The sequence below is a fragment of the Benincasa hispida genome, chromosome 11 (assembly GCF_027475165.1).
Source record: "Benincasa hispida cultivar pf3 chromosome 11, pf3_genome.v1.1, whole genome shotgun sequence".
Classification (NCBI taxonomy): Eukaryota; Viridiplantae; Streptophyta; class Magnoliopsida; order Cucurbitales; family Cucurbitaceae; genus Benincasa; species Benincasa hispida.
Window position 1 is genome coordinate 86,953,223 of NC_143488.1, and position 14,063 is coordinate 86,967,285.

A 14,063-nucleotide genomic window follows, 5' to 3' on the forward strand; every position below is an offset into this window, starting at 1 on the left:
TGAGAGAGTATAGAGTGTTGATATATATATATATAATATTAAATCTACCATAACGGGTTAAGTTTTTGAATTGATTATTGAATATTTAATATTAATAAGTAACCAATTGATTTTTTGTTTTTAAAAATTAACTCTATTTCCTCTTATAATGGTTTTCATATTTCTTGAGTAAAAGAGTTTAATTATTAGTTAAATTTCAAAAACAATAACAAATTTTTAAAAACTATTTTTTTAAGTTTTCAAAACAAAGAAAGTAGATATGGAATGGGTGTTTATAGGACTTAATTTTCATAAACTAAAAATCAAAACCAAATGAATATCAAATAAAACTTAAGCTTTTAGGTTGACTTCAATACACTCCCTCTGCGAGTGAATCAAGGGTTTTTTTTTCTCTCTATAATTGATAATTTTTTGGGCACATTTAAGGCATGGATCAACGAACAAATTAGTTTGTTCTTCATTAACATCATTAAAGATAAATGGAATAAAAGCATAACAAAACAGCTTCATATAAAATTACAACCCAACACACACAAAAAAGACTTTTATATAATCATAGCACACGCTGTTTTTATTGAATGTTATAATATATAGTAACATATAACTGTTTGATGCCCATTATTCTTGCTTCCCACCACCTCTAACACCTCTAGTGGTTTGATAAAACTTCTTCCAAAACACAAAGGCAATGGAAAGAGGAATAGTAGAGAGAAACAAAAACTTGGGAATAGAACCCTCATAGACCAAAGAATCCTTAAGCTCCTCAACAACAACGCCCAAACTCCAAGGCTGTCGATGGAGCCACACAAACTGTAAAGGGCAGGTGATGCCAGCAAAGGGAGTGCAATCAATGAGAGTGACACCATTTTTGTCGAAGCACAAAATGATTTCGAATAGTTGCCGACTTCCTGTTTGGGCATTAGTGTTGCATCGTAGACCTGGAATCTTTCCCGTTGCAGCTTGAATGGCGTTTTCGATGGCTTGGTATTGCCTTACCATAGTCGCGGTCGGGCCAAGACCAGCAGCATTCAAGATCGCCAAGAGATCGTAGTTATGGTTCATGCGAATGTTTAAAGTTGTTTGGAAATATTGACGTTGGTTGAAAGGGGGATCTGAGCATGTTCCATGAGCATCCCATTCATGCTGCCAAAACCTTTGGTTGTTTCCTCGTATCACGTCTGGCCAATATGTGTTTAGTTGAGGTCTTATTGCGGCAATCTAAAACAAAATAACGAGTTATTTAATGTTGCCTTAATGTAAATCATTGAGAGCAAAACAATCTACATATATTCATTGTATTCGGTTTAATTTTGTTGGAATTTATAATATCTGACTCTATCACATGATTGAATTAGGAATGGACATGTCTTTTTTGTTAATATCAGTTAATAGATTAGTTTATTTTTTTTGTTAGAGACTTTGTTATTTTCTATTTGGGTAGTTAAGACTTTCTGCTAGCACTTTGACTATAAATAAGTCTTGTAAATTCCACTTAATTAATAAGAAATCATCACTTTCACGATTCGTGGAAGCTTATTAAATGGTATCAGATATGTGTTAAGATCTTTCGATCTTCTGCTGACATCCTCTTCGATCTTCTTCTCTTTTGCTATTTAAATAGGAACCTAACTATTTAACGGTGTTATATCTAATGGTTACTATTTTGCGGTCCAGTCTTATACAAACTCATTGCATAGATACCCCTACTCACATGTCAATTACATGAATACGTTGGATCATTGTATTTATATCAAATACAAAATGGGTCGTATTCATAGTATTACCAGGATGAGGTACCCAGTCTTATCCCTATACTATAGACCCTTCAGTCTGTATCTTAAATATTAATCCATATATGTCTCCACATACAGTTCAAGACTCATAAGACATCCTTGGATGTTAGTTCATTGGATTTAGGGTCATTAAGACAAAATATACAAACAACAATAACATTTATTGAATTAACATATATAACTTTTTATTGATGACGGTCAATTAATAACGTTCACTACCTACGAGTTTTAGGGCATAAAATCCAACAAATTGCATTGTCATCCTTGATTTTGACTTTTTCCTCATTCCGGACAAATCGTCGGGCAAAATACTTTTCAAAGGTCGCAACATTAATGGACTCTACCCAATTACACCTTCCAACTTTATTTCACAGTCCTTAAAAGAAGATTCACATCCAGTTGCTCAGGTTGGCACAAGAACTTCTACTTCAATTTGGCATGATTGGTTAGGACTTCCCAATGACCCGATTCTCACTTCAATTCTTCAAATTTTGAATCTGCCTTTTACTAATTCAAAATGTATATGCTATCCTTATCTACAAGGAAATCTACATAAACTATCTTTTCCACATTTTGTATCTTCTTCTTCTTATCCCTTAGAAATAATTCATGCTGATGTATGGGGTCCTTCCCCTAAAATCTCTACAAATGGATGCAATTACTATGTGTCTTTTATTGAAGATTTGTCTAAATATACTTGTATATATTTAATCACTCGTAAATTTGAAGTACCCACTGTTTTTAAAGTTTTTAAATCCTTAGATGAAAACCAATTTCCTTATTCCATTAAAATCCTAAGAAGTGATGGGGATGGTGAACTCATTAACCAAAACTTGGCTTCTTCTTCAAAATAATGGTATCCTACATCCAACCTCATGTCCTTATATTCTACAACAAAATGGAGTCGTAGAGAAAAAAACAGACATATAGTTGAGACAACCTCCTTCCCATTAAATTTTGGCTCTTTGCTTTCTCAACTACTGTCTATCTTATCGATTGTCTCACTTCTCCTTATCTTAAACATAAATCTCTTTTTAAGTTACTTTTTCATAAAAGTCTTGATTATCTTTCTTTCAAAATTTTTTTGTTGTGCCTATTATCCTTTACTTACATCTTATAACTCACACAAACTAGAACCTAAAACCACTGTATGCATTTTTCTTGGTTATATCATAATTTCTAAAGGTTACTTGTGCTACAACATGAGCAACAATCTTTTATACACTTCTAGACGTGTCATATTTGATGAAACCATATTTCATTTCTCTTCCTTTACTTCCACTATTGACCAAACACCTACTACCAACCCTCCATATCCATAAACACTCTCGTTCTCTGTCTTTTCTAAGCCTTTCCATCCTAATGATCCACAAGTTCCACAACTGCATGATAACTCTTTGATTGACCAATAATAACATTATTGTTGATCCTTTTGTTGAAGCTACTTGTATTCAAAACAATGTTGCTGATGAACATAATAGTAGTATTGAAATGAACAGAGAAACTGATTATGATGGAAGTCAATCTCTTCCAATGATACCACCTATACAAAACCTAGTACAAACCTCTCACCCTATGCAAATAAGATGGAAACCCGACATTTCTAAACGCAAAGTTTTTGTAGCAAATGTAGTTGAGTCATTTGGCATTGAACCCACACCTTTCACCAAAGCCTCAAAGGTAGATGTTTGGAGAAAGGCTACGAGTGAAGAATACAATGCCTTGATCAGTCAAGGTACATGGACTTTGACACCTCTACCTGATGGGAAGAGTGCTATTGGGTACAAGTGGGTATACAAAATCAAAAGAAATTCAGATGGAAGTGCTGCTCGTTATAAAACAAGACTAGTTGCTAAGGACTATCATAAAAAATAAGGTATTGATTTTGAAAAAAACCTTTAGTCTCATTGTTGAAAACCCCACAGTAAGAATTATTTTGTCATTAGTTGCTCAATTTAATTGGGAGCTTCGCCAACTAGATGTTAAGAACGTATTTCTTCATGGAGAATTACAAGAAGTATACATGCAGCAACTATAGGGGTTTATTGATCCATCTCAACCTTCTTATGTGTGTAGACTTGTTAAGTCTCTTTATGAACTTAAACAAGCACCAAGAGTATTGTTTGAACGTTTCACATCCCATCTTCTTACTCTTGGTTTCGTAGCTTCTCAAGCCGATTCTTCACTATTTTTCAGAATTGTTAATGGTTATGTTACCTATCTGCTTCTCAACGTAGATGACATCATTGTCACTGGTAATCAACCTTCTTTCATTGTCGATTTGATTCGATAGCTAAAGCAACGTTTTGAAATGGTAGATCTTGGTAGTTTGAAGTATTTTCTTGGGTTGGAAGTACATCATTCTAATTAGACCATTTATGTTGCACAGACTAAGTATGCAAAAAACTTGCTAGCAAAGTATGGAATGACTGGTGCTAAATCATGTGCTACCCCCATATTCTTATGGCCTTTTCCTACTAACCCTCCTCCATGTTCTCTTGAAGACACACAAACATATAGAACTATCATTGGGGCATTACATTAGTTCACTTTTACTCGTTCTGATATCTCTTTTGCTATTAGCAAGCTATCACAATTCCTACAAGCTCCTTCTCTAGCTAATTTAATTGGTGCTAAACGTGTTCTCAGATACTTAAAAGGTACATTGAACAATGGATTACCCTTTCAATCAACCATCTCTAATCCCTTTGACATTAAAGCCTTTTTTTTTATTTAGATTCGGCAGGTGATCAAGCTGGTAGAAGGTCCACTACAGGCTTTGTTATCTTTCTGGGACAAAATCCCATTTCATGAGTACTTAAGAAACAAATCATAGTATCTAGAAGCTCAATGGAAACTAAGTATAGAGCACTTGCCATCACTGCAACTAAAGTCTTTTGGATTCAATAGATTTTAAAAGAACTTCACATTTTTGGATCTGCACCTCCTTTATTATTATGTGATAATGTTTTAACAACTCAACTAGCACGAGATCCAGTTTTTCACGGGCATACCAAATATGTCGTAATTGATTTCTATTTTATTTGAGAAAAGGTGGTTAAAAAAGACTTAAATTTACAATATGTTTTCACAGATTACTAGCTTGCTGATCTGTTCACAAAATCTCAGACTACTGCTCGATTATGCTTTCTGAAAGACAAACTTATACCTCATCTGGCATTAGTTTGAGGGGGATGTTAATATCAATTAATAGATTAGTTCATATTTTGTTAGAGACTTTGATATTTTTTGTTTAGGTAGTTTAACAATTTCTGTTAGCATTTTGACTATAAACAGTCTTGTAATTTTCATTTAATTAATGAGAAATAATCTCTTTCACTATTGCTGGAAGTTTATTACTTTTTAAAATTTTAACTAATTTGAAGAAGGGTGGTAGCTATTCAGATGATCATGAACTAGTCTATAAATATGTCTCTTCTTCAAATTAATTTTCACCTTTTTCATTAACACTTTTCTCCTATAAAACTTTTATCTCTTTTTATAAATTTATTGAAGTTTGGTTTATTTCACAAAGTAGAATTTGTTGGATTTTGTGGGTAAGATGTTGCTTTCATAAGAAAAGTAATATGTTCTATCTTTGGAGAAAATTATTCATAAAACTTAGGCACTATAATGAGAGAAATTATAGACAATATGATTTCGTTCTATGTTTTATGACATTATGTGACATTATTCGTATAACAAATTTAGCTTAGGAAAATATAATTAGTTTAATTATTATAAATTTAGTGCATGAACTAATAAGTTTTTTTACTTTAAATTTGGAAAACTGTCCGAAATAATACTTTAAAGTTTTCATTTTTCAAAACTAGCATATTTTTGGAAAATTCGTTGAACTAGTTTTATTGGTTCATCTCAGGCGAAATCGACCATCGAGATTTAATTAGAAATTTAATTTTTCTAATTTATCAATTGTTTTGGGACTTTTCGATACATAATACTAATTTAAAATAAAATAATGAATATACCATGAATATATATTTAAAGATTTATTAGACGCTCAAAATTCATATTAGATATTAGAGAAGAAAAAAGGAAAATTTGGAATTAGCATTTCTTTGAGTCACAGATTCAATAACAGAAATAATTAAGAATTGAACTTACAGTTTAATTATAAAAAAGAATTTGTGAAATGAAAAGAAAGCAAAACAAAATACTGAAGAAGAGAGTTAAGGAACCTGAGTTGGATCAAACGGAAGTCCCGTACAAACAAGATGGGCAGTCGAGTAATTGCTTGGCCACAAACCATGAATTGTGAACATAGATGGAGGTTGAGCACGACATCTAACTCCGACGCCGCTACATGTGGCCGGAGGCCATTGTTGAACCATTTGAAAGTAATCATATTGAGCCTTCACAGAGAACACCAACAGAGCCAAGCTGAATATGGAGATCACTAACAGAGCTTTAGCCATGATGGCTTTAATTTGCTCAATGTTTGGAAGCCAAACGAAAATGATTGTTAGGCTTATATAATGAATTTTCTCTGGCAATTTTTGTTGACTTTTCCATCTCATGTTCAAATTGATGTTCACATCAAATTTTTCCATGGCTCATGGACTTCTTTCTATCAGATATTAATGAGAAGTTCTCAATTTATCTACGTCGTTATCAAATTTATTAAAATGCACATGTATGAACATCTAAACTTTATTTTAGAAATTTAATAACTTGATCGAGAGATGAAGAAAATTAGAAACCACACACAGGTGGCAAATCTCATTCCCCCAAGAAATCTAACAAAAATTTAGGTCTTATTTGATAAATATTTATTTTTAATTTTTAATATTTTAAAATTAAACTGGTAACACTATTTTCACTTATTATTTGTTATATTATTTACTTGTTAGGCGGGTTATTGAAATCTAAGCTAAGGTTTGCAAATTAAAAAAAAAAAAATAGTTTTCAAAAATTTATTGTTGAATGAAAAATTTTGATAAATCATAAATCATCACATCATTTTTAAAATTAACGACGAAGTTACAAATTATTGATGAGACTTACTTATAAATTGACACATGTCTCATATTAAAATTGAAGGCAGAGAAATGGTAAACTTGATTAGTGATTGACAAGTAATTATATTTTTATAATTATAAAAAAATAATTTATAATTTTTTATATTTTACCTCTCTTATTTTCATAAAAAAAAAATATATATATACATCAAACATATTAGGTTCACAACAGTCAACTAAAACATCATTTTAGCTAGTCATTAAATTATATAACCAAATAAAAAGTAACATTAAATAATCTTCCACTAATGATAATGATAATAATACTAGCTTAAGCATTGTTTGGCCACACATTTATAATCAACTAAATATTCTCATTTAAATAAATAAATTACATATATACCTCTTTGGTATTGAATAAATCTGACTTATTATAAATATTATGATAATAGATATTCATTAGATGCTCATGTTCAGTGTCCATTGATCATGTATCATGCCTCATTTCCCAGAGTGTTGTCCATGTGTTTCAACATTATACATTATTAATGTCCATGTAATACACTTCTCCTTGCCAAATTGCCTATAAATAGTAGCATTTGATGGGTTTTGGAGGACACAAGTTCATTGGGCAAATTCCATGAAAATTGGAAAAAGTTGAGAATTTAGAACTTTCTTATTTTATATTTTGATAATTTATTTTATTTTTTATTTATATATTATGTTTAACTTATTTTAATATTTATTTATTTATTATTATATTATATTATATTTATTTTAATATTATAATTTATTGGTATTTTGTGTTTCTGTTGTGCTCTTCAATTATTAAATATCTTGAACCCCTAATGGGTGATGTATTTACTGCATGATTTGCTGATTGTCATTTTAATGAGACAAATATTCCAAAATTAGAGGGAGAAATTAAGAAGTAAGAAAAATAAATTACATGAATGCATTGTTATTGTCTTATTTAGATCCTCGTACAGATCAATGTGAACTTGAAGTTCAGAAGATAATTCATTTGAAAAATATGGCAAATCAGTTACCATATGCATTTATAGATTACAAAGAAAGTAATTAAATCACATACACCAGCTGCAAATGTTCTATCAAAAATTGATATCCCAATACAGCAAGTTGTCACTAATGAATTTGGAACATGCTAGAAGCATAGTAGACCAGTGGCACTACAAGAGAAAAACACTCTCTCGACGCCTAAAACCGTCATGGAGAGATCGGTCGTTGGGAGATAAGGTCTCTCCCAATTATGTAAGAGAAGTGTCAGGAGTTAGAAATAACTCCCGATGCTATATACTAGTCGTTGGAAGATTGAAACTATCTCCCGACAGTAGGACACTGCCCGTTAGGAATTATGGGCTATTTATTCATCGGGAGTTCCTTAGGAACTTTCGATGGTTATTGTGCGTTGTCGGGAGATCTAGTATAAAATTTTAGATCCTCTTCTTCTTCCTAAATCGATCCCAAACCTTATAGTCGTTCGGTAAACCCTAGCAGATCGTTCGCCCTTTTGCCGTTCGTTTGCCGATCGTTTGTCGTGCACCTCACACCCATTGATCGTCCATTCGGCCACGACAAGCTCGTTCAAGCCTGTTGATCCACCTGTTCATAGCTTGTTGATCTGTCCGTTCATTGATCGTTTGCCATGCGCCTTATGCTCGTTGATCCGTTCGTTTGCCGATTGATCGTTGCGTGCCTCACGTCCGTTGATCGTTCGCCTCATGCACATTCAAAGCATGTGAACTACCATTGTTAAGCTCGTCGTCGACCAACTATGCCTCGACCAGCCCAACTCCATCGCCTGTGCAACTTGCTCTGCTGCCGCCAGTAAGTACTTCTTTCGCTGTTTTGTTTTTGTTTTCTCCATTTTGCCCTTTTTTGTCAATAAGTACAACACCAATATATGGATGTGAATTCTATGAGTGCTTCTAGATATGGATGTGAATTTTATGGATGCTTTTCGATTTTGCATGTAGTATACATGCATAAATTATAAATAATATGTCAAGATTGAATACTATTGGATCAATATGGCAACCCTAAAGAGGGGGTGAATAGGGTTTAATTAAACTTTTTTTCTAAATTAACCCAATTAAACTAATTAATACACTTTTTATAAATAATAAGACAAATTTAATTTATGCAACAAATAAGATGATAAAAAATGTGATAATTTAATTCTATCAAATTTTAGCAAATAAATAAGAACAAACTAAAACATACAATAAATTGCTTAACTTAATTGTAAAAATAAAAAGGAAAGAGTTAGAGAGAAGACATCGTAATTTTTATAGTGGTTCGGTCAAACTCGATCTACTCTACTCCCCAAGCGCCTCTTGGAAATTTGAATAAAATCTTTCCAACTCTTTCAACGGATTAGAGTCCAATCGTTGCACCACGGCTCCTTTTATGGGTTCAAGAGCAAACCCGATCCTTTCCACGATTTAGGATCAAACCGTTACAAATGTTGGAATTTTTGAAGAATACAAAACAACTCTCACTAGAGTGGATTTACAAATTTAAGCACTCAACAAATTTATCCTCACAATACAATAATACTCTCTCAAGAATAAGATGAAAAGAAAAAATTGGGAACTTAGAAAGAGAAACAATGAAACTTTTGAGTTTTGGAGGATTATGAAATGTAAAATTTGTTAGTTTAAAATTTGGAAAGGATGATGGTTTATATAGAGATGGAAAAATTTTAAGAAACCACAATTAATTTGGACCATTGGATTTTGGAAAAGAAAAATCAATGGTGGAGATTTAAAACTAAACTAGTCGTTAGATACAAACAAAATATAATATTAAATTTCTTTTCTTTTGAAATTCATTTTCTTTTTAAAATTAATCCAAAAAATATATATATATACCATGTGTCAAAAACTAGCCGTTAGACACAAACATAAAATAATATTAAATTCATTTTCCTTTTAATTCATTTTCTTTTTAAATTCATTCTTTTTAAAGTTAATCCAAAAATAAAAAACATACCATGTATAAAAAACTAGCCGTTAGACACAAACATAAAATAATATTAAATTTATTTTCCTTTTAAATGTCTTTTTAGTTTCAATTTTTTTTTTATATTTTAAATCAATCCAAAAATCAAAAGTCCATATATGATAATCTTTTAATGATTCACCATTCAATCAATATACTGCCACATGTCTACATGCAAATGGTCTGGTTATGCCACGGTATTTTCTTTATAGATTTATTTCGGTGATATCGTCTTCATTTTAGCTCTGATTTGAGTGATTCAAGAGGTATTGGAATCGTTGTTCCAAGCTCTACACTAGAAATATTAAAACACTAAGATTTTCAGTAATTAAAAGTTGAGTTTGTTATCATCAAAACATTGATCAATTAATTAATTAAAATTAATTAATTTGAGATTAAGAGCCAAAAAGCCAACAAATACTTAAGCACTAGGTAAAGTGACATGTTTTAGAAGATACTATCTATGCAAATTCATTGTTTTGAGGCAAAAATATTGCAGAACGATTAAAGTCACTCACCTATGTAGATTTCCCATGCAAGCCCATGCAAGGGAAGTAGGCCCACTAAAGAAATTGCCCAAATCTTTGACGGTAAGGTTGAAATCCTACAAGTTTAGGAAACAAGTAGCCTCACTCGAGTTAAACGGAAAATATGATATAGTATAATACTAACAAGCAGTGATCCTAAAAACTCCATTTTGAAAGAGAACTGAAAAATTATGCATGAAGGCAAACTCTTAGTGAGAAATAGTGTCCTTAAATACGACATATATTCCTTTCTTTAACAAATATTATGAATGTGATAGGCCTAAACCTCAATTTTATTTACCAACAATGGGCGAAAGTTTCGAGAGCTTCCCAATCTCTATAATTTCTTCTTCTTAATCTTTTTTTCCCCTTTAAAATAAATTTGAAAACTTTTTAATCCAGTACTAACACATAGTTTTCTTAGTTAAATAGCTTTGTAGTTTAATAACAAATAAGTTTGATCACTGAACTGAAATATTTGGATATTTACACATTTAGTTTGGTTAGATTTTCCTATTATGGTTATATATGATCATATTCTTATTCTAAGAGTTTAAAGTTGATCAACTTCTTGTTTCTTCTTACATGTCATGGAATATATGTTTAGTAAGAAACTTCGATGTGATGATATGAACTTTTGACATTTTAATTAATGCAGGTTATTATTTTGGATTACAAGTTGGTCAGAAAATGTTTATTTTTAAGGATGAATAAAGAATGGATCAAACTAAGGAATAAGTTATCAATAGAGTATAGAGGAGTATCCCAATTTTTAGATGTGGCAAAGTTTCATGTTAATAATTCCGGACGAATAAAATGTCTATGCAAGAATTGTATGAATTCAATTTGGGAAAAATTAGATATTGTGGAGCGAAATCTATTAACATATGGAATATCTCCCTCATGCTATGAATGGGTATATCATAGAGAGCCAGTTAACTTATTTAGAGGTTTTGAAAGTCATACAACTCATTTAATACACAATGTTGAAGTAGGTAGTATAGAGGGTAATGTTGTTAAAGAAAATGAGATGTTGAATCTTATAAACAATCTACAAGTTTCAATTGAAAATGAAGATGCAAATGAAGAAGGAATTGAAATGAAATATCCTTTAATGGTCAAGAAAGAAATACCACGAACTTATTCGAGAATTTAGTGACTAAAGCACGCAATGAACTATACCCTGATTGTTCACAATTTTCGTCCTTGAAGTTTTTAATGAAGTTGATGTCTATCAAAGTTCTCAACGGCTGGAGTAACAAATCATTTGACATGTTGCTGGAATTGTTAAAAGCAGCGTTTCCAGCTGGCACCGTTATACCTACTTTCTTTTATGAAGCTAAGCGAAAATTGCTTGATTTAAGCCTAGGTTATGAGTCAATTCATGCCTGCAAATATGATTGTATATTGTATCAGAAAGAATTTGCAGATTTACAACAGTGCCCAATTTGTTGTGAGTCTCAGTACAAAGTAAAAGAGGGCAAGGGTAAAAACATACCACATAAGGTATTGCGTCATTTTCCATTAATACTGAGATCAAAATGATTGTTTGAATCAAAAGAAGACGCTTTGAACATGCGATAGCACAAAGATAAGCGAGTTGAAATGGAGGATGTGTTACAACATCCAGCTGATGTAGAGGGGTGAAAACATTTTGATCGTGAATTTCCTAATTTCGTTTTAGATCTCTAAAATGTTCATTTGGGATGAGTTTCAGATAGATTCAATCCATTTGGAAATATGAGTACTTCTTATAGTATATGACCTGTGATGATAATCCCTTATAATTTGCCCCCTTAGAAATGAATTAAAGAAACAAACTTCTTTATGTCTTTGCTCATACCTGGTCTAAAATCTCCTGGAAAGAAAATTGATGTTTATTTGTAGTCGTTCATTGAAGAGTTGAAAGATTTATAGACTATTGGCGTATAAACTTATGATTCTATTACAAGTGAGTTTTTTCAACTATATGCGACCTTATTGTGGACTATTAATGACTTTCTTGCGTACGATGACTTATCTGGGTGGAGTATAAAAGGTTATCAAGCATGCCTTATGTGCAAAAAAGATAATTTGTCCTTCAGGATAAGAGGAAAAATATCATTTATGGGACATCGACGTTATCTTTCAGAGAATCATAGTTGGCGCCGAAGTAGGCAACATGATGGAAAAGTTGAACGTAGACCTCCTCTAGTCGTAATGAATGGAAAAAAGATCTTACAACAAATAAATATGTTGAACTTTTCTGTGTTTAGTAAACATCCATGGAAGCAAGATAAAAAAAAGAAAATGAATTCTAAACTTGACTAAGAAAAGTAGTTTTTTCAACTTCCATATTGGTCCAGACTATTGTTACGACATAAATTGGATGTAATACATATTGAAAAAAATATATGTGACAGTTTGGTGGACACATGTTAAATATTGAAGGAAAGACAAAGGATACAACGAACCCTCGACTAGACTTACAAGATTTGAAGATAATAAAGGATTTACACTTGATACAGGTCGATAACAGATTGTAAAACCACAAGCAGTGTACACATTAACTAATAGTGAATGGATTTCATTTTCTAAGTATTTGAAATCGGTGAAATTTCCTGATGAATCCATGTCTAATATATCATGATGTGTGTATGACAAAAATGGAAAATATCGAGGTTGAAAACACACGACTGTCAAGTATTGCTTCATAGACTACTCCCTATTGGTATTCGAACATATCTAACGAAGAATGTATTCACTGCTATTATTGAGCTGTGAGCATTCTTTCATAACTTATGTGCAAAAATAATACGTGTAAGTGATTTGAACAGACTACAAGCAAACATCATAGTCATACTTTGCAAGTTGGAGAAAATATTCTCGTCTGCCTTCTTTGATGTAATGGTACACCTTGTTGTTCATCTATTATATGAAACCAAAGTGGTGGATTTGGTTAGTTACAGTTGGATGTATCCTATTGAAAGAAGTTTACAAACAACATTAAAACCATTTGTATGGAACAAAGCACGTCCTGAGAGTTCTATAGCGAAAGCATATGTAATGAATGAATCATGGAACTTTTGCTCACGATATCTAAGTGGGATTGAAACGAGATTCAATAGAGATGAACAAAATGATGATAACATTCCCGATCATGAGATATTTGGTGAATATGGATTATTTAGAAAGAGGGTACACCATTAGGGGCGTCAACTTTACGGACACTATCGGTGGAGGAAAAGTGTATCGCACATTGGTACATTCTCAACAATTGTATAGAAATAACAGATTATTGCAAGTACGTTTTAAACTTTATAAATTTCTAAGTTCTAAGATAATTTCCTTGATATAACTTTGTAATGATCAATTAGCTAGGCAACACTTGAGATTAATTCGTTGTGAAGCTCAAAGCGACTCTGACTTATATATAATACATCAACACAAATTTTCCGATCGGGTTAGATCTCAGGTATACATAGTATTGAAAGTTGAGAGGTGATTCATTTTTTGTAGTCATTTTTAATGTATAATTAATTATCAGGTTCTACAACGGTGCGAGAGAGAAGATCTCTCTAATGATTTCTTTTCACTTTCAATGGGACTTCATCTGAGGTGCACTCTTACAATGGATGCATTGTTAATGGGGTATGATTTCACACTGTAGAGTGTAATAATTGCCGAGCTATACAAAATAGTGGAGTCCTAGTTGCTAGGAATATTAGTGGGAACGAAAGTGTGGATAACAATTTCTACGG

General features: G+C 31.9%; 1 protein-coding gene across 1 annotated transcript; it reads right to left on the reverse strand.

Moving 5' to 3' along the window:
* Positions 1-543: 543 nt before the first annotated feature.
* LOC120092058 (ribonuclease MC-like) lies at positions 544-6,405 on the reverse strand. The gene is made up of 2 exons (XM_039050259.2): positions 5,993-6,405; positions 544-1,218 (listed from the first exon to the last, which is right to left on the reverse strand). Exons 1-2 carry the CDS (start codon positions 6,362-6,364, stop codon positions 619-621), a joined length of 972 nt encoding a protein of 323 aa, XP_038906187.2. The 5' UTR covers positions 6,365-6,405; the 3' UTR covers positions 544-618.
* Between the last annotated feature and the right edge of the window lie 7,658 nt (positions 6,406-14,063).

What these genes read in the sequence shown, in the direction of transcription:
- LOC120092058 (XM_039050259.2), bottom strand. Translation starts at nt 6,364, where the DNA reads ATGGAAAAATTTGATGTGAACATCAATTTGAACATGAGATGGAAAAGT. An exon ending in TTCCGTTTGATCCAACTCAG is followed by an intron (nt 1,219 to 5,992) that starts GTTCCTTAACTC and finishes ATTTTGTTTTAG; the next exon opens with ATTGCCGCAATAAGACCTCA.